We start from the raw sequence: 21,313 nt of genomic DNA, 5'->3' as shown, positions 1-21,313 counted from the left end.
GACGCGTCGTTTTAAGCCCCGGGAATCGACGCCAATTGTTTGAGTCGAAGCGAAAATATATATTTTTTTATATCACCAGTTAGCCTACTACTGCCAGTAGGCTACTGCGGTGCACTGCTGGACTGGTGTGGTGTCATGTACTTCCAATGAGAAGTAGCAATTGGCGAACAGTTATTTATTGTGTCGCACCAGCGTCGGGTTGAAAGTGAGACGGAACGGCCAGAACGGTTCAGACCGCCGCTTCGTTAAAACATTCAGAGCCGGGACAGTGTTCCGTTAAGAGGAGGAAGCACGCTGTCAAAATCCCATATTAAATAACCTGCCACAGCACAAACGCGCGTCCACGAAGTAGTAAACAATCTTCTAAAGTCAAATTAACATACACAAGTGTAGGCTACAAGTTACATTTTCTAATTAAAGTGCTTCTGAATTGTTCCAGTGTTGTAATCCATGATGAATGATTGTGTTTCGCTGTGTTTGCGTCCATGACATGTCCACGCACTGCTGGCTGCCTGGCTCAAGCGGGAGCTGTGCCTCCACCTGTTTATGATCCTTTTCTGAAATGAATCCGTTCTCGACACTGACTCATTACTCTGTCAGTGCTCTGTGTCCCGCGACTGCGGACTGGATCCCATCGTTCATTTAAAAGAGCCGTTCAAGAGAGCGGAATCGTTCGCGAATGTCTCATCTCTACTGCACGCTGCAGAGAGACGGGGCAGAGTTGAAACAGCGGAGATGTTTTATTTGTTTTAGCGGTGTGTTATAACTCTATGGTTGTACACTGCTATGCAGATAACATTTGTGCTCGCGCACCGATATCACCGAAAACACTGTGTATTCAATTCATCTCTTAATGTATTATTCTATTATGTTGACGTGGTTTAAAGCAACACTTTTGTTTTTTGTTTTTTACACAAAGTAGACTATAAAACGATTCGTCGACGCGTCGGATTAACCCCCGCGACTCGAATCGACTCCATAAATCCTGTGTCGAAGACAGCCCTACTAATGACTATCTAAAATAGGAACCCTTGTCGTAAAAAACTAAAGTTGTCCTTTAAATACAGTACAAGGGCTTTAACGTGAACCCTAGCATCCCTATTATGGGGGCGAACATTGGGTGACAACCTGACTGTTGTAGATGTTCAGCAAAGCGATGTAGTGTAGAGGCAAAAATGTGTGGACCATTTACTGAGCCCTGGGGGACCCCAGCTGAGTGAACCAAGGGTTTAAGTGGTTAAACTCATTTATCGCTGTCTCCCCCATAAGAATGACTGGTGCCCAGCTCCATTAGCTCATTACCATAGTTAATTACCATAAATAACATGATTGAACTTGCTACCCAGACAGTTAGGCACTCCAATTAGTTTGTATGCCCACTTGATGAGTGAACCCTGCTGTTTGTCTCCTGTCAATCTTTATTGTGGAGTCACACTGTTTGACGGGGAACCACCACCCTGGTTTCAATTATCTTTACCCTTACAGGTCCATTTGTGTTTTAAATTTTACGCCCTCGAGGGTTAAAGAGAATATTAACTCTCTTACTGCCACAGATGTCTTAAACTGCCATCAAAGTAGTAAAAGTAGCTTACCGTTGTGAAAATATCCATCCATTATTTCCAAACGCGATATTTTGTAAAATACAGGCGTATCTGTCATCGAGCCAAACTGACTGCAGGGGGCATAGAGAAACTAGATCCAGGCATAGAAAACTGCCAGGAAAGTGATTCTGCCTCCATTGTTGTTTATGTGTGGTTGAGATTTGAGACCAGCGTTAGGGGAGCTGCTGCTACTGTAGACACCTGCGACCACCCCTCATCTGCTCACAGTGCTCAGACAGGGCCCACCCCTCATCTGCTCACAGTGCTCAGACAGGGTAAAGAACGAATGAACGGCCGTGCGCTACGTGAATAAACGGACAAGCCCGCTCGTTCATAGCAGTAAAAGAGTTAAGAGCAAAGAATTATTCACTGGGCTAACGTCCCAGGGTTGGTGACCTATAAAGGAAAAAGGTCTGAAACGGCGCACACACACACACACACACACACACACACACACGCACACACGTGCACACAGGTTTTAAGGTGGAGGTTATTCCAATAACGTAGACACAAGACCATGCAGATTTATCAGAGTGGTCTCATAGGTACTTAGATTTGAGAAAGTGGTCACACATTGTGCCGGTTTGATGCTATTAATATGGAGTTAATCAGTTTAGAAACACTTAATCTGTTAATCACAGTGGGGAACAAAGATGTACACATGACTTCATTAGTGCAGGGGTTTTCAAAGTGGGTGACAGGGCACCCTGGGGTGCCGCGAGATAATTTGATAATATTTGTAATTTATTTGGACAAAAAAATGATTTAGTATGATTTTAAAATTGAAGTACAAAGTTATTTTCAGTCAGTTCTAACCAAAATGGCTGTTATCTCAATGTTTTCCTCACAACATAATCGCTAAAATATGCTATAAATATAAGGTGCTGGGAGTGAAAATGATGAATATCGTCACCATCAGGCAAAAACCTTGTATCTCCAAGTTTCAAATATGTTTTTTGGTAAAATAAATGCCCTACTTCGTCATACAAAAGTGTCACACAAGTAGTGAAAATAGCAGATCTACAAGCACCCAATAAAATAATAATACAACAAGAGAAGGTTTTGGACATACAAGGTTTCCACCCGACAACGACGATATAATGTAGGGGTGCCTCGGATGAAAAAGAATATTCATGAGGTGCCCTGAAACAAAAAAGTTTGGGAACCCCTGCATTAGAGCATACGCACCACCAGAAACACATCTCCACTTACTCCATCCTGTGTTATTCCTTTCCTTTATCTTTCCCCTTCCCCTATTCTTCTGCCTACACATTGACATAAGAGGTCTCCGGGCAGGTCCGAGATCCGAAATTACCCGGGATCCGACCCGGTCCGAGCCCGGTGCCGGGGCCATTTACGAGCAGTGACCTCGGTGCGGTTCGGTGCCACTAAGGAGTGACCCGGTCCCCGGTTCTCTGACCGTGAAAACAGCGCACCCCCTTTTTTCTCCTCTGGTCAGTGCTATTGGCTGCCGTGCTGCGACAAGTGAATTGTCAGGAAGTCCTTAAACACTAGTTTTAATGATAAACAAAACAATATCATATGCTGCGACATAAATTAACAGTTGATTATCATTAACAATGGCTAAGAAGAAAGATTACACATCTAAAGAAAACATGGATTTATTGTTCCTGTCCACATTATTGACTGGGAAATACATTAATGTCCAGGGGCGAGCACAAACATTCAACGGCAAGAAAGAAATAATATTTACACCTCTTCATAATAACGTTGACATTCGGATATTTTGGATCTTGGCTCCGGTTATGACATCTCTGCCCAGGTATCGGATCAAATTTTTCTTATAACAGGCGGGGCCGTTCGGATCGGATCCATCACGTCTCGGGGCTGCTCGGGTAACGGTTCTCAAATTCCAAATGGGGCCAATTGGGTCCGGCTCCATTTTCCCCGGGTCCATTTGGGTTCGGGTAGTTAAAATTTGACCCGTTAAGACCTCTACTACACATACGTCTCTCTCTCTCTCTCTCTCTCTCTCTCTCTCTCTCTCTCTCTCTCTCTCTCTCTCTCTCTCTCTCATATGCTCGTCTCTTGCTCTCTTCGTTTGTGTTTGTTATGTAACTCCTTCCCTTTTCTGGCAGGTCACGTTTGGGTTGCCAGATCTGTCTGACCAAGTCCTTGGACGGCATGGTGGCCAGAGTTCCGGAGAGCGTCGCAGACATCAGACAGAGTGGAGACGGATCTTCTTAACTGGCAATCTGATTGGCTAGAAATAAAGACGCACAAGGAGAGAGTGGTCATTGTCAGTTAAAGCTGAATCCTAGAGGGAATGCACTTCAGTCACTGGGGCAACGCCCCTCACTGGGGCAACGCCCGTTTTTCATAAGCTGCCCCCTTTTCTTGTTCATCCAGTTCTCAATGCTGGGAGTGGGAGGCCAATCATTTCCTTGTGTATTTCTTAAACTACAGTTCCTGGAAACGCATAGTTATTTGACAACTTCCTATTATGTTAGGAGTAAAGAAAGCAGGACAGCACTCCCAATTTACTTTCCCCTAAAAAAAAAAAAAAGAAATAACAGCCTCGCTGACCATTGTTCAGCTATCAATGTGTTCAGATTATGAATGAAGCCACACAAATCACAATGCGGTGTCCAGTGGTGAAACCACTATACAGACTGACGGCTTGTGTGGTGACAATATACGCCTCCTTTCGCTGAATGTAAAATTCACCTGCAGTATAAGAACAAAACTGCTTCACAAGAACAGTGTTGATGTAACTAAGAGAGTCACTGATATATTTTTTTAGATTATCAACTATAGTCACATTTTCACACTCTTCTGAATTTTCACTTTAACATCACCAGGTATTACCTGTTTGTGCCGACTATTCGTGTAGTGCAGGGTTCCCCAATTAGTTTTCCCCAAGGGTACCAAGCCGAGGGCCACAACATTGCAGGGGGCGACGGTGGCGTTCCCGCTACTCCAGCAACAGTTCAGATATCGTTGTTGTCGGGTGAAAATCTTGTATGTCCAAAACCGTTCGTTTTGCATTTACGGTATCATTTTAAAAATGATTTAAACTTGTGAAAACAGACGATCTGCAAGCACCCAACGCCTCGCACCGCGAGGCGTTGTGTGCTTGTAGATCTGCTGTTTTCACTACTTTTGTGCGACGGCCTTGTATGAAGAAGCAGGGCTTTACTTTGCGAAAGAACGTTTGGAGATACAAGGTTTCCACCCGACAATGATCATATACTAGTGTTGTTGCTGCTCTTATACCACCATTATTACTGGGGTTGGTGGGGGCCAGACAGTAGCCCCCCGCGGGCCGCAAATGGCCTGCGGGCCACCTATTGGGGAACCCTGATGTAGTGTATGTTTATAATCAGAGGTGGTTCTGTTATGCTGTAAAACCAACACTTTGAGCCTACTTTTATACTATGATGGGTAGGGATGGGACGATATGAAAATGTCATATCACAATTATTGTAACAAAAGAAATCACGATTTACGATATTATCGCGATAATCAAAATCCATTATCCTGGGGCGGAACATTCACCAAAAAGTAGCAGATCTACAAGCTTGAGCTTGTAGATTGGCTATTGTTTTGGAAAAAGACATTTGATAGAGTGAAAAAAAGACTATCAAGTACGTATATTATAAGTACCTTTTACCAATTACAGAGGGTTTATATGCCCGGATATGCTGCTCGGCAAATGAAAGGTGAATTGATCCCAGTGCATGACGGAGGACGATATCACGATAAATTAAATCGCCACGATACGATTATCGTGAGTGTTTTTTATCACAATAAACGATAATTTTGCATATTGTCCCATCCCTAATGATGGGACTACCCTTGTCCCCTACCATATTCCATCCCACCCAGGACAGGACAAGTCTGACTTAACTCCTGTCAAGGCAGGAATCAAACAAGATCTTAACCCATTTAGAACGGGTACACATTATTGTGTATCATTATTTTATGCTTTAACTATTGAAAAATAGCAGATATACAAGCTCACAGCGCGGCACCGAGTGCCGCACTGCGAGCTTGTAGATCTGCTATTTTTGATAAATCGTGAAAATTAGAATTTTGATGTTTCTATGTCAGCAATCTGGCCAGCCATCGTCAAAGAAAAGGTCCTTTTCACTTAAATGGAGCTCAGTTAGCCTGTTCTTGAGAGACTACTATGTCAGTGGTTCTCAAACCTTTTCATGTGAAGGACCCCCAAAATTATATTTATTTGGCCACGGATCCCCATTTCAAAATATTTAGTTCCAGGGACCACCCAGAAGCAAAATTTGAGTTACAAACGTTCGCTTTGAAAATACATATAGTCAAAGATTTGCACAAATTTTCACGACTTTTTCAAAAATAGCAGATCTACAAGCTTGCAGCGCGGCACCGAGTGCTATTTTTCACTGGTTAAAGCATTCAATAATTCTAGGCCTAAATTTAATATCTAAAAACTTCTGTCATGCTTATTAATCCTTGCCTGTTTAAGGACACTGTAGATAATATCCTGAATTATTTATCTGCTGTATCACTATTTGAGGAATTTGGCTCCCAGACAGTCAGCATTTCCAATATTTAGTTTGCAACAACTAAATGTCAGAACTTCCATTAATTGAATGTATCATTTTTGAACAATAGCATCTAAGCTACATACTAATAGCTTACTATAGATTCTCTAGCCATGATCATAATTATGAAAATGATCCACTGTAACCCAAATGTCGGTTACAGTGGATCTTCATCTATTCTGACTTGATCATCAGTACATAGTCGATAGACTTATTCATTGTAAAGACTAACCGGTGGTTCAAAACTGATTGCTGTCAGGACCCAAATGTAACCTTTTCCATCATATTATTACCCAAAAATGGGTAATATTGATTATAATAATGCCTTATGACTTGTCCTGTTGCCGATTTCCTCTAAATTGTATTTTATTTTATCATGTAAACTGATAGTTTTATTAAATCCTCAATGTACCAAATATTCATTTTGTCTTGATATGATTGTAATATTGTACCTACCAAGCACACATACTGTACAGTGAGAAATAATCTTGTTGGGTTCAGCTTTGTCTTGTGTTGCAAGCTATTTTTGGAAACTTTATAGTCTACTAGTCCTTGCCACAATACAATATGTGCTCCGTATTATGTGCAGAGTTTGCGTTATGGGGTGTGCACAGCATATCATTGAACTGAGTCTCAGAAGTAATTTTGAAGAACCCAGAGATATCGGTGATGTCAGTACAGGTGGCGGTTTCAGTGATGTCAGACAGGTACATCATACAGACATCGGACAGACAGACATTGGGTCTTTTATTAGTAGGACTAGTGTAAGAAATACCCGTTTCGTTTAATGGCTACAGAGATACTGTGTACCGATCTGCATGATTTTTGGACAACATCTGTAACAGGGCCAGTCACCAATTTTAAGAAATTGCAGTTTTTGTATCACTACCCCACTCTTGATCCATGAGTGGGGTCAAAAATGACCCCAATTAAAATCAATGCATTTTTGCAATAAACTACTTTGCTCTCACACATAACTCTGCCATACTTTTGCCTAGCAACGTGATTTCAACTTTAAAACGCTCACACGACTTGGCACTTTTTCCGTCCAATAGGGACAAGCTGTAATTGTTGAAGCCACGCCCCCCCCTGTCTTCCTATTGGCTGGGCATTTAACAGCCATAACTCCAGTTCGCAGCATGGTACCGTCTCGAAATTTGGTGTCTGGACTTAGACCGCCATAGGGATGAGTTGCAATTGTTGAAGCCACGCCCCCTCTTACAAGTCTGTTGTTTCCACCCGCCCTGACGGTCGCTTCTCGCCCTTAGGGCGTCTTACTGGTAATAGTAGTTATAGTAGTAATAAAAGTAGTAATAGTGGTAGTAATAGTGTAATAGTAGATAGTTGCGACCGTAGATCGCAAGTTTAGTATGTGAACGGTCACAGCTTGTCCATATGTACTGTATGTATGTATCTCTGTCACGCCTGACACTGTGGGTCTATGGGTTTGTCACTCTGTGATGTCAGGGGAACCACTCTAACAGAATGGGTTTGCCGCACTGGCTTCACGCTCTGGCTTCACTATGATGTCACAACTAACAGAATCCCTTTTATGCAGTGATTCAATGTTTGGGGGGGGGGAATGTTGCTCAACACCTATACCAGTCTATTGATATGCATTCAATGCATATAGGCTTGTTTCTTTGTCAAAACCTTTGTCGAGGTGTGAACTTGGGGGTTGCGAGACCCCGGCTCAGAAAAGATATGGGTTGTCGGGGGCGCGCGACCCAAGACTGGCAACACTGAGAAGGACGGAAGGAAGTACAAACAAGATGTGATGATTCTCATAGTTAACTAGTAAGGTCGCGCCAATTCTTGGCCTTCTGGCCAGTGATGTATATCGGACCAGTTACCCATATATGGAGACCCCTGGTACCCATATGAAGATCCATGTTTTGTATATGGAGATACTTTATGCTGTGAGAGCCCAAACATGTTTACTCGGTTATTTGTTATGTGAAAGTCCTATGATGTCTATGACATCTGACATCATACCCTTTTATGCCCATACATGGAAATCCCTGTCTGTAGAACTAGCCACACATATGGGCTGTCTTGGCCATATATGGATTCTGTTAGTCTGATATGTGGCCTCCATATGTTAGATATGGGCTTAATATTGATGATCAGGGAACTGGGCTGAAACTCAACTATGCAGTTAATATTTGAATGGAGGAAGAATGTTTTTCTTGTGTGCCTCATATACAAATGGTTCCATCTTTTAATCTAGAAAAGACAATGTCCCAAGTATCCCTGCGGTTGCATATGACCGATTGGCAGCCAATGGCATTCCTTGGTAGTTGGTACCATGATGGCGACACCCATACAAGGGCAAAAAAAGCTTCATTTTCGCAGCATAGAACCAATGGGTTCCCACCGTCCATATGTTTTACAGTCTATGGTTTGAATCCCTCTTTACTGGAGCTTTACTTAAAAGACCAACATCCATAAGAAGAAATTAAAAGCGCCCGGAAACCTCTCACTAATGGCTACGGTAGTGATGGCAGAGTGGATAGAGAGTTGTTACCTCAGAATTGCATCTTTCTAGTTATCATCTAATTATGTCTTTAGGAATGCGACAAAAAACCTTTTTTGCTTTTTGAACTCAAGTCTCCATGGGGTGAGGAATCAATAGAAAAAAGTAATTTTGGTGGTGAACTATCCCTTTAACATTTTTGAGTGGTGCAAAGTCTGTAAACCGCTCCTATGCCCCACTTCGTGTTACCCTAATGATGATGTCATCAATGATGATTTCATGAGTTAGCTAGACCAATCAAATACTTCGATTCTGTTGATTTCCATGATTTAGAATTTAGAACGCGTTTAGCCAAAAAATTTGTACCGACCAATCAAATGCTTATTGTTATCCTCATTATTTATAGAGTGAGTTCCGCCGCGATTTTCCACCGCTAGCCAATGCGGTGTCATGATTGAATTTATGTTCCGTCGCAGACAGTATGCTAAATACAAGCTTAAAATACAAATAAACAGTCTTTGAAAAAATAAAAGATTATTCAGGAATCCAATTCAAAATAAGCAAAACATTGCTGATCTACAAGCTCAAAACACATCGCAGCGCGATGCGTTTTAATACTACTATACTAGTCATTAAGCAATAGACTGACGGAATTAAAGCAGGTCATGTTTGCAATTGTAACAGCTAAAATCAGTATTCTGATATTAACCTGCGGGCTGCATTAAGTGAAGGTGGGGGCCACATGTGGCCCCCGGGCCGCCTGTTGCCCATTTATGCTCTAGTCTAGGCCCTTTGGTCTAGAGAATTTTCAGATCTCCTGTACTGAGAAAGAGAGAGTGATGGCTGCTGTCCCTCTTGATTAGGTCCTTGGTTATTTCCTGGCTTAGTTAAACCGTTTCTAAGACAGGCAAACTGTTCTACACCGTGTTGCGTCCTTCACTATGCTCTCTGGCGTCTTTGGTTTTTGAATGGCTTTGTCTTCAAAGTATCTGAATATATATATACACACACACACACACACACACACACACATATATATATATATATTGGCAGTGATGTCATAGTTTGTCATACTCCTCCTCCTCATTAACCACATACAAGGACATCTGCCGTCATGTTTGCACCGCTCACTTAGCATGGGTGCGATTTTTAATCCAAGATTAGTGTTGATTAAAAGACAAGATTTCCACTGGTGGTTCATTTTATTGTCCTGTGAATAAAAGGCCTGATATAACAGCATATAAACGCATACATAAAACACAACCACAGGCCTGATATAACACATTGTATAAACACATGGAGGAGGCATTAAGCAGCAGTCCTTCTTAAGCAAAGCTTTACATAGTGCAACATTGGCATTGTTAAATATACTGCAAATCATTAAACACAAAAATGTCTTATTATATACACGCAAGAAACCCTTAGGTATGAGGCATACACAACCAATACAGGCTTTTGTGAAAATATGAAAATATACAGATGCCAGCAAAATAAACAGAGGTAAACAAAAATGTGTTTAATTGATTGTGGTTATTTTTGTGTTTAATTCTACATGTTTACTAGAAGATAAATGTACTCGACTGGCACGCAACATTGCTATTGGTAATTTATAAGATGAAGTTCAAGGACCAGTGACTTACTTCCCTGCTACTGGCAGCAAAACAACAATACACAGAAACATACATTATTGCGTATAAACCATACGGTTTACTGAATTATCATGGATAATGTAGCTATTAATTATTAGATCACAACAAACTAAATGTTTCTATCAGTCTACAATTCCTGTCAAAGTATAATCTCAGATACCTAGGACAGATATATAATACAGATAAGCCTGCAATTAATATTGTAATATATAATGTTCCTGCATTATTATAGTTACAATTGTCTGTGCTTATGACTTTACTGGGGTCAGATTGTCTTAAAGCTATAAGGTAACATACTGTACATTCACTTATTTGAAAGAAAAAGCAAAGTGCAGTTCAATGCATAGTAATGAACTTTAGGCTTCCTTCATGTTAAAGGACCAGTTACAATAGAATAGATTATTTTACAACTGTATTGTTGTAGTTTAGTAAGGTTGTATGACACTGTTTGGGTGTATGATGGCTACATTTACTGAAGAAGGTAAGTCTCATCAGAATTTGCGTGTATCTTCCGACCGCTAAATTCTCATCAGTAAACAACTGAATTGAGTGTCACAGCTGCACTTATTTATTAGATTCTCTTACCTTTTTTATAGTTTCAGATGTTGAATATTCAAAACCTTTGCTCCATATGCATAATGCTGATTGCGCTCATAGGGATGACGTTGTTGATGTATCTTATTGCTGTAGCTGTGCTGTTATTTATAACGAGAGATTTAAGAGATAATCCAAAAGTAACTAAATGGGAATTACTTTGATAAATGGAGATAATATAGATTAATGTTTTCTACTGACGGATCTAAACGCTGTCTTCTTAATACAATGAAAAAAGAAAAACATAATAATATGGTTACCTTAACCCTAATCAATATCCTACCAATGTGTGTTGTAAACGTTGGAGTACACGTTCAGTTTTTTCATCTGCTCTCTTAATGTATAATCTATGACCTTTTAAATGTAAATTAAATTTGAATAGAGTATCTATCTCTTCCTCTGTGATGCTGCATACATCTAATTATGTGATATGGGAAATTATCACATTTGGTTAGATGGTAAAAAAAAAAAATGATGCCGTTAATGTTATTAAAGTAAAAACAAAAACAGATGAAAAAAGCATATTCATTTAGTGTTAAAAACAAAAAACAAAAGTAAAGGTCTAGAAATATTAAAATACTGTGGTTTTACTATGTTGTTTTGCTTTGTCATGTACAATTAGAAATATAACATTATACCAGCATTATGTTGCTCTAGTACAGTAAACATTCATTTAGGCCTGTTTGCAGGCAAAACTATTTGAAAATGAGTTGCTTTGATTTGATTTATCTCTCCAAACTCAGGCAGATGCTTAGTGAAGGGTTTCCTTTACATTTTCCTTATTTGTTAAAGTTATACCATGTAACTTTTTTTATAAAACAAATCTTAAATTTGTCCTAACTGTTAAATCGCTAAAGTTTTAGAACCCCCACTCCGTTAATTTCAGCTTCTAAAGCCTTCTCTTTATATGTTTTCTATGAGCCGTAAGGGGGGGAGAATTTCGCGGCAAAATGACGTCATCTGCATCATCTGTATATGTTGTGTATACGTTGGCCAATCATATCGCGGATCATAAACACATGGTACACTACCGGCCAATCACAGGCGTATCTGCCTTATGTTCAGGAAGTAGCTTCCCTCAGCTACAGTGTTTACCAGCGTCTAGTCTATGTCCAAACGTGTCTAGGAAGGGAGCGCTCGTTTTATGGTTAGATGTCACAGTTATTGTCCACGACGCTCAGTTATTGTCCACGACATTGCAAGCGGCGCGAAGGCAAGCGGACCTTGGTCCTGCTCTTCGCGCCCGAGCGCCGCGCGAGTTACGAAGCCGTGGTGAATGCAATCGTTATATTTATGGGCAAGCCCACGATAAACACCACGATAACCTCCTAACGCATTCTATTCACCTCCTCTGCGCGGTCCAAGTGACTACAATGGAGCGCTCCCTACCTCCGGTTCAGCCAATCACAGGGGGCTCGGCGGGGACCGGAACTTGCACAAGCTTGCGTATCAGCCAGACGCTGTTTACCATGGTGAAGGATTCTTAACCTCTTAATCCCCAAATCCTGGCCAGAAAATTACGTTCTACCATGGTTCTACCCCTCCACGGATTCGTATCGTCGCGGTGGTTTGCGGCGCCGCTCCGGTGGTCCATGGCGGTGGTCCGTGGCGGTGGTCCGCGACGACTCTGGGCGAAAAACGGACGAAAAAAGCAATACCGCTACTGACCACTAGTTTAGCAACTTACACGGTATAGCTTTAATCACACACTCTATACACTACAACAGGGGTCTTCAACGTTTTCAGGCCAAGGACCCCTTATTTGAGAGAGAGATGAAACAGGGACCCCCACAACATGTTCATAGATTCCATATAATTACATTGTTTGACAGCACAATCATCTGTGTATTTTGGATTCATGTCAATTTGTGTTTTCAGATATTTAACCACTTGAACCGTCAATACTTAATAAACTTGACCTTTCACTCTGTACTTAGTCTGCTCTTTTTCCCCTCTACACCAAACCTCTTTGCCGAAAATAGCCGGTCTACAAGCTCACAACGACTCACAAGGCGTTGTGAGCTTGTAGATCAGCTATTTTTGGCTAAAGTTCTCAGAATATGGATGGTATGGTTCAAGTGGTTAATATAAAAAAGGAGAAAAAAAGGTTTCTACCACACAAAGATTTGGAGGACCCCCTGTAGTAATCCTTAGGACCCCCTAGGGGCCCCGGACCCCCTGTTGAAGACCCCTGCGCTACAAGAACATAAAGCAAGCCCAGTGCTCAGACAAATGATTCTTCTGCAACTATCTGCTCCAAGTCCGGGCTGTCTGGCTCCGGGGCCACGGGATCAGTGCATCTCCTCAGCCAGACCCTCCTGCTCTCAGCCAGGGACAGCGCCAGCTGCTGGCCGCTCTGAGGGCTACAGCGTGGGTGGGACAGGAAGTAGTCCTTCACCGCTTTGGCAGTGCAGGGAGACAAGCAGAGGGGGGGCTCGGCGCGTTGGCCGCCATGCATGTCCACCTCAGAAACCTTCAGGACCTCCGTTTCACTGGGGCGTCTGTGGCGGACGGCTCGTCTGTGGAAGCGCTCCAGGTGAGGGGCGAGCTGCGGAGCCGGCTCAGAGGCCCGTCTCTGGGAGAGGCAGGCGTGGCCGTCGTCCTCCGCGCTGAGGGAGAGCGTCTTGTTTTTCCTAAACAGCTCGAGGGCTGGACTGGTCTGCCCAAAGAACGTAGTCTGTGGCGCAGGCTTGAGCTCACTTAGGCCGCTTCCTGCCGCTCGGCCCTGTTTGCTCGTGCCACTTCCTGCGCACCCGCGCTGCTGGCACGCCTTGGTGTGGATGTCTCTGAGCTGGCGTACGGTTAGTTGGGATTGGTAGGGTTGAGGACAGGGTGCCTGGAGGCTCCCGGTGGAGCTGTGGTGGGAAGGAGGGCTGGGCGGCTCCGGAATGATCCTCCCCTCTGGCTTGGGCTTCAGGAGGTCACCTTTTTCTGGGTCCTGTTTACTGGTGATGACAGACTGTTCAGTGTGCCCTCCCTGTTTGCATGGTTGAGTGAAGGAGAGAGAGAGAGAGAGAGAGAGAGAGAGAGAGAGAGAGAGAGAGAGATTAAAAATGTATAAACTACTTAAAAACACCCTAGCCCAGGGGTCTTCAATGTTTTCAGGCCAAGGACCCCTTAGTTGAGAGAGAGATGAAGCAGGGACCCCCACAACCTTTTCATAGATTCCATATCGTTTCATTGTTTGACAGCACAATCATCAATGTATTTTGGATTCATGTCAATTTGTGTTTTCAGATATTTAACCACTTGAACTGTCAATACTTAATAAACTTGACCTTTCACTCTGTACTTAGTCTGCTCTTTTTCCCCTCTACACCAAAGCTATTTGCCAAAAATAGCTGATCTACAAGCTCACAACGCCTCGCAGCGTGAGGCGTTGTGAGCTTGTAGATCTCTGTGAGCTTGTAGATTTCTAAAGTGACAATTTTTAAAAGTGACTTTTTAATACCTCTAAAATGACAAATTAGACATTGTCCAAATTGTCAAATATATAGAGGCAGAAATTGTGAAAATAGCCAATCTACATGCTCACAACGTCTCGCAGCGCGCTCACAACATCTCGCAGCGCGAGGCGTTGTGAGCATGTAGATCTGCTATTTTCACAATAGAAAGTATATATATATATATATATTATCATTTTTTATTTTTTTTTCAACTTCGACTTTCGACTTTCTCTGGTGGGAGTCGACTTGTGTAATGAAGTCGACTGAGTCGACTTGTCGACTTTTTTGTTAATGCCCTAGTATAGATACCTGATTTGTAAAATCGTGCCTCCTGCGGTATCTTTTAGGTGTGTTTTATGTCTTTGTAAACACTGGGTTACAACAAATTATTTGTTTGTGGTTTTGATGGAGTAAGAAGGTTCCAAAATACCATCGACAGTATGTATGCCAGTGGTGTAAAATAACTAAGTACATTTACTTGAGGCATTTGTACTTTACTTGAGTATTTCCAATTTCCAATACTTTTACTTCTACTCCACTACAGCTCGGATCCAAATGTTGTACTTTTACTCCACTACCTTGGCTATTTGAAAATAGCAGATCTAAAAGCTTGTAGATCTGCTATTTTCAAACATTTAGTACTTTTTACTTTAAGTACATTTTAATGCCAACACTTTCATACTTTTACTCAAAGACATTTTGAATTCCAGACTTTTACTTTAACAGAGTATTTCTATATTGCAGTATTGATACTTTTACTTAAGTAAAACATTTGAGTACTTTTTCCACCACTGATGTATGCCAATATAAAACTAATTTATATGATCATAACAATCCACCAGAAAAGATCATTTAAATTCAATTCAATGAATAAAGTGCCGCACAAGCGTGCCTCCTGCTCACCCCTGCTCTCTCTTCATGGTCTTCCTCCAAGCTGTCTTGCTGCTTCGCCGAGGGCCTCTGTGTGTCCTTTAACCATGAGTTAGGGTGGAGCCCCCTGCTGCTGTTCAAGGTCTCCTTGGAGGGAAGGGGAGGGGAGCCGCTTGGACCAGGTCCCACGTCTGGACCTGCTCTGTCTTTTGGAACAGTGTCTGAGGCCGTTTCAGAGGCCGCGGGGTGGGAGGTGGACACGGAAAGCATCGCTGTCTTCGCCAGGAGGGGGTCTTGTTTGCTCTGCAAGGCCCCTTCCAGGGGCGTCAATTGGGTCCCCTGAGTCCAGGGGGGGGGGGGGGGGAAATAAAAGTTACTTTTAAATATAAATCCATGAATGTCTCTTTGTCTATCTGTTCTGGTTATTATGTTGTTAAATTACAGTAAAATAACTACAAATGCAAAATGTAACAACATGGTTACTTTAACAAGGTATTATAATTATATTCTCCACTCTTGTATTCTCCCCATCTTGACAGAATGGTATATTCCCAGGTTCCGCAGGTCAGCTGCACAGGTGCAATGCATTATTGTTAATTGTGGCGCGTTTACTAACATGCCAAGTTTAGCTGCACTTGAACAACGTTCCAGGCTGCCATATCCAGCCCAAGAAACCGCAGGAACCCGGGGAAAAAAAATGACAAAACCCAATTTTTCAACAAAAAACCATGAGGACTCCCATCTTTGCCATACCTTAGCTTTTGCTGAACTGACGCCACTGGGGTCTTGTTTGGTCTGCGAGGCCCCTTCAGGACACTGTGAGGGGAGGGAGTGGAGGGGAGAGGGCGTGGGAGCGGGGGAGGTGCGGGGAGAGGCGAGGCTGAAGGAACTGGCGTCGAGAGGGAGGAGCCTGGCGGCCAGAAGGATCTTGGAGTCAGCGTGGGTCTGCGAGTGGCCGCCATCGAGATGCTCTTCTTCGTTGTGGTCATCGTTGCCGCGTTCCCCGGTGAGGCGCCGGCCACCTCCTATAACGCAGGGCTGTAATTCGGTCGCGTAGGCAATGGCCGGCTCCGAACACCTCCGAAATCTGCAGCGGTCCTCCGGGTAAGCCTGCAAACAATTATTACATCATCGTATAATCGCAATTATTTGACATAATTGTCATAATCTTTTTCCGCGTTTTCAAAAATGGTGGAAATAGCAGATCTATAAGCATGCACGCGTTGTGAGCTTATAGATCGGCTATTTCCACTATCAATGTGCTTTTTCAAGTATACAGTTGTCAAATATGCCAGTACTTTCTTTCTATATTTAGGCAACTTCAAAGCCTACAAGCCAAACAGAAATGTAACCCTTGATGGGGTCCACCCTATGTTCCCCAGGTTCTATGATCCCCCCCAAAAAGGTTCTATGTTCCCCACCCACCCTCCCCACAAAAAGGTTCTATGTTCCCCGCTCAACCAAAAAAATTAAAGATCTACTGTATGTTCCCCAACAGAAAACATCTGGGCAATCCTAATTTAGGTGCCCACTCGTCTAGATGCCCAGTCGTCCAAATGCCCCCACGTCTGCCCACCCCATTGCCCAGATGTCCAGGTGCCCACCCATCCAGATGCCCAGTCATAACAAAAGTATGGTGTCCAGATGTCCCTATAGTACCCCTGTCCCACTAGTATTCGTAATTTCTCCCCATTATTCTGTGTTTAGAGTTGTTATTAATAACTAGAAATGAATGTTTCCCATGCATTTTTGGATGAGTGGGGAACATAGAACCTTTTTTGGAGCGGTGAAAGCGCTCCCAATAGACAGGTATGTCCGTGGGTATGTGGGTGGCTGGGTGGCTGGCTGGCTGGCTGGGTGGCTGGCTGGCTGGCTGGCCGTGTCCGTCCGTATACTGGCAATACCTTGAGTGGCCACACACAACACACTAGTTAAAGGAGGGGCGCTGTTTTGTGCAGGCCAGGCACACTCACCACTCACTCACAGGCACAGTTTACACTCACTCACTCACTCACTCACATAGGGTACAGCTGCTCAAATTCACCGCTCCACTTCGAACCGAGGTTTGATTTTTTAAGTTCAGCGGGGAACATAGAAGCCTTTTTAAGTTGAGCGGGGAACATAGAACCTTTTTTTTGTGGGGGTAAGTGGGGAACATAGAACCTGGGGAACATAGGACCTTTTTTGGGTAAGTGGGGAACATAGAACCTTTTTTGTGGGTGTAAATGGGGAACATAGAACCTGGGGAACATAGGTACGGTCCCCCTAACGGTGAGTGCCATACCTCCGGGGAGGAAAGGTCCTGGCTGGAAGTGGGCGATCCCTCCTGGCTGGGGCAGGCTGGGTCTGCGGGTGGCCCCGCTCTTCTGGCTCGGCCCGACGGCGGCAGCTGCAGGAAGCAGCGCTCTCTGCTGGTGGCCGGGGCGCGGGAGCGCCGCGCGTCCGCGTCGGCGTCTTGGTCGTTGTCACTGAGGGTGAGGATGGAGTCCAGGCTGCCCTGCAGCGGCTTGTTTCGAAGGCAACCCCTCCTGGTCAGAAAGCTCGGCGAGCCGCCGCTGCGGTCGTCTAACTCGTTCTCCAGACTGTCGAAGGACGAGTCTGTCAGCGGGTACGGCCAGGGGTCTGATGAGTAAAAAAACAATAACAATGGAGGAATGGCATAGAACAGGGGTTCCCAAACTGTTTTGTCTCAGGGCACCCCATGAATATTTTTTCATCCGAGGCACCTCTACATTAAATCGCCGTTGTTGGGTGGAAACCTTGTATGTCCAAAACCTTCCCTTTTTGTGTTAGCATTTTAAAAACGATGCAAAATAGTGAAAATGGCAGATCTACAAGCACACAACGCCTCGCATCGTGAGGCGTTGTGTGCTTGTAGATCTGCTATATCTGCTATATCACTACTTGTGTGACACTTTTGTATGATGAAGTAGGGCTTTTATTTTACAAGAAAAAAACATACACATTTGAAACTTGGAGATACAAAGTTTTTGCCTGACAGTGACGATAATATCGTCAACGTCAGGCAAAAATGTTGTATCTCCAAGTTTCAAATGTGTATGTTTTTTGGTAAAATAAAAGCCCAAATTATCAATATTATTGATAATTTTCACTCCCAGCACCTTATATTTATAGCATATTTTAGCCATTATTTGTGAGGAAAACATTGAGATAATAGCCATTTTGGTTAGAACTGACTGTAAATAACTTTGTACTTAAAATGATACTAAATATTTTTTAAGTGTCCAAATAAATTCCAAATATCAAATTGTCTCGCGGCACCCCTGGACTGCCATCACGGCACCCCAGGGTGCCCCGTCACCCATTTTGAAAACCCCTGGCATAGAAAGTAAAATTAAAGAAAGATTGTCACTATTAGTTAACGTGCTGGTCCCCAAGCACTGGGTCGGGACCCATTTGTGGGTTGCCGGCACATTTTATGGGTCCTTTAATGTTTGTTTTCCTACATATAAATGAAAAATCTAAGAAATTCCATAAATTGGAAAACAAGTGTCTAAGAAGTAGTGAAAATAGCCAATCTACAAGCTCACAACTTGGCACGAAGCAATGCGTTGTGAGCTTGTACATCTGCTATTTTGGCGGAACATGGACCCTATTGTGGACATATATTTGGCTAACATTTGGGTGGAAATAGATAATTTCACTACATGCTTATGTTATCTTTGTAATATGGACAGGGACGGACACACGTGCATGCACGCACACGCGCACACACACGCACAGTCGCACACGCAGACACACACACACACACACACACACACACACACACACACACACACACACACACACACACACACACACACACACACACACAAACACACACACACACACACACACAAAAACAAACAAACATAAGCGTTCCACAGTGTGGATGGAGGACTTTGCTTTCTTTTAAATACCTTTTAAAATTCAGAATCATGTTATACTTTTTATAGAACTGAAGTACTTTGCTGGGTGTTTTATTGTATTTGTATATTTATGTATTTTTTTTATATGCATTGACCCGAGCAAAACAAATTCCCCTTGTGGATAATAAAGATGTCTAATCTAATCTAATCTAATCTAATCTAATCTAATCTAATCTAATATCAACATCTGAAAAAACAATACATTCCCTGCTATCATTGGCTTTTATCATAAAAAAATATGAATACAAATATGAATAATTAATATTAATAGTTCCAGTTAGAATACTACAATGCACATCTCCAGTGATGAGTTCTACGAATGAATGTGTACACCTGTATATTTGTGTATGCATTTGGGCATTCACCAAATATTCAAATATTCGAATATTCGAAAATCAAAGTCACTATTCGACGTTGTTCACCTAAGTCGAATATTCTCTTTTTTTTTTTTTTCTCTTTAAAAAATATATAGTTTATAAAGCTTAGCTACAGTAGATAGGAAGCCATAAGAATGAGTTGCCAATGCCCCTTGGTGGATGAATTTGTTAATGCTCTATACCAGGGGTTTTTATGCCAACCCAACCCCAAAATAAACATATTTTAACTGGGGACCCCCACCCTGACAAGCACTTGGAATTGTAGATATCAATGTGACTCGGTTCCACAGATAAATATTGTGAAAATAGCAGATCTACATGCTCACAACGCCTCGCAACGCCTCTTGCTTACTTAATATTTGACAGTTTGGCCAGTCCTGTCGAATACTTTGAGGTCGAATAATTTGAATACTAAAAATCACTATTCATGAATGCCCTAACGTGTATATTTGTGTATGCAATATGCAGTACCTGATTCAATTTCCTTTGAGCTGTGACTCAGTGGAGGACCTCCAAACAATGTGTTGGGGTCGTCTCCTGTGATCTTCTGACAGTGGTCAATCATAAACTTAACCAAATCACACACCTAGAAGAGAGGAGAGTAATGCTGTATTAAAGTCAGGCTGCCTGCATTAATAGATAAAAATAGATAAATTAAATGCAATTGGGTTCAATTGGAACTGATTTCTGCTTGTGAAGCACATCAATTCTGAGCGCAGGGAGGCTTGAATCCCATCAACTGAAAGTTATTTTTTGGAAGAAAAACAAATCTGCCTAATATACAATTGGTAGTGGAAGTTTTACATCCCAAAATAACATAAACAACAACAATGTCCTGAAGTGAACATACAATTTAGGCATTTCAAAGAATTAGAAGAAGCATTTAGGCCGAAACAGAGTGATTTACAAAGCCCCAGTCAACCAACAGTAGTAAAGACAGCACCAAGAAAATCTAGTAATGCAAATAACAAGGACAGTGCGTAAACATCAAACTGAGCATCTATCTTGAAATCATTCTGGCTAGCCATCTACCCGGTAAATAGCATGCCATGGATAGCATACACAGCATCTATTTAAAGCATTGTTTCTCAACCTTTTTTGGGCCAGTGTCCCCTATCCAATATTCAGGTCCCTTAACATCCCCCAACACCCAATTCAAATGTAACCCTGCAAGCCAAATGACGTCATGATGACTATTGATAACGTCCTCTGGTGACTCCGGTGACGTTCAGAACTAGGCCAGATCAAAGCCCATATGGGGATGATCTTGACATCATTACCAGGACTTCATATGGACTATAGGATTATTATTAGTTTGTAATGTTAGTTGAAATATGAGCATGTAAGGTTATATTCTGGGACATATCTGACTAGTTATGATATTTATCTGGCCTCGATCGGACCCTCTCTGATTAATCCAGAACGTCCGTTTTCGTGGGCAGGATTTGTGTTGGTTGAAATCAGATGATATTCTAGGCCAGATCTGACTAGTCATGGTTTGACTTGATCTGGCCCCAATCGAGACGTTACTGATTGGTCCAGGTCCTGACCCTGCTTGCTGGGAAAGTTTATTTTTTATTGTGTATTGTAATTTAGAAAACATCTCATCAATGTTCAAATATCAGATTTGACTGGTGTTAGTATGTGATTAGTATGTAATTGTCAGGCCCTGTCAGAGCCCTGACAGACTACTGATCAAGTTACTGACAAGATACTGTTGTCATATATCGCCACAATAATCATTTGCTATATACCGTGTATCAGTGTTGTACCCGAACGCGTTCAAAGAACGATCGTTCATGAACACGTTCATATTTTGGGTGA

General features: G+C 42.5%; 2 protein-coding genes across 2 annotated transcripts in view; one reads left to right on the top strand and one right to left on the bottom strand.

The window, feature by feature from the left end:
- The window catches only part of LOC308280010 (adrenodoxin-like), an 18,954-nt gene extending 12,399 nt beyond the window's left edge, over positions 1-6,555 (top strand). The window contains exon 4 of the mRNA XM_080720257.1: positions 3,701-6,555. Coding sequence (XP_080576383.1) covers positions 3,701-3,809 — 109 coding nt within the window. The 3' untranslated portion in view covers positions 3,810-6,555. The remainder of the gene's footprint in view (positions 1-3,700) is intronic.
- A 6,536-nt stretch (positions 6,556-13,091) lies between these two features.
- Positions 13,092-21,313, bottom strand: part of LOC308280353 (rho GTPase-activating protein 20-like) — a gene marked incomplete at its 3' end in the record, with an annotated part of 55,992 nt that continues 47,770 nt past the window's right edge. Inside the window, exons 14-18 of the mRNA XM_080720615.1 lie at positions 19,961-20,075; positions 17,468-17,805; positions 15,958-16,293; positions 15,217-15,486; positions 13,092-13,844 (exon numbers count right to left, since the gene is read on the bottom strand). Coding sequence (XP_080576741.1) covers positions 13,092-13,844; positions 15,217-15,486; positions 15,958-16,293; positions 17,468-17,805; positions 19,961-20,075 — 1,812 coding nt within the window. The remainder of the gene's footprint in view (positions 13,845-15,216; positions 15,487-15,957; positions 16,294-17,467; positions 17,806-19,960; positions 20,076-21,313) is intronic.

Source organism: Nannobrachium achirus (assembly GCF_963921795.1).
Source record: "Nannobrachium achirus genome assembly, chromosome: 24".
Taxonomy (NCBI): Eukaryota; Metazoa; Chordata; class Actinopteri; order Myctophiformes; family Myctophidae; genus Nannobrachium; species Nannobrachium achirus.
This window is presented reverse-complemented; position numbering and strand designations above follow the sequence as displayed.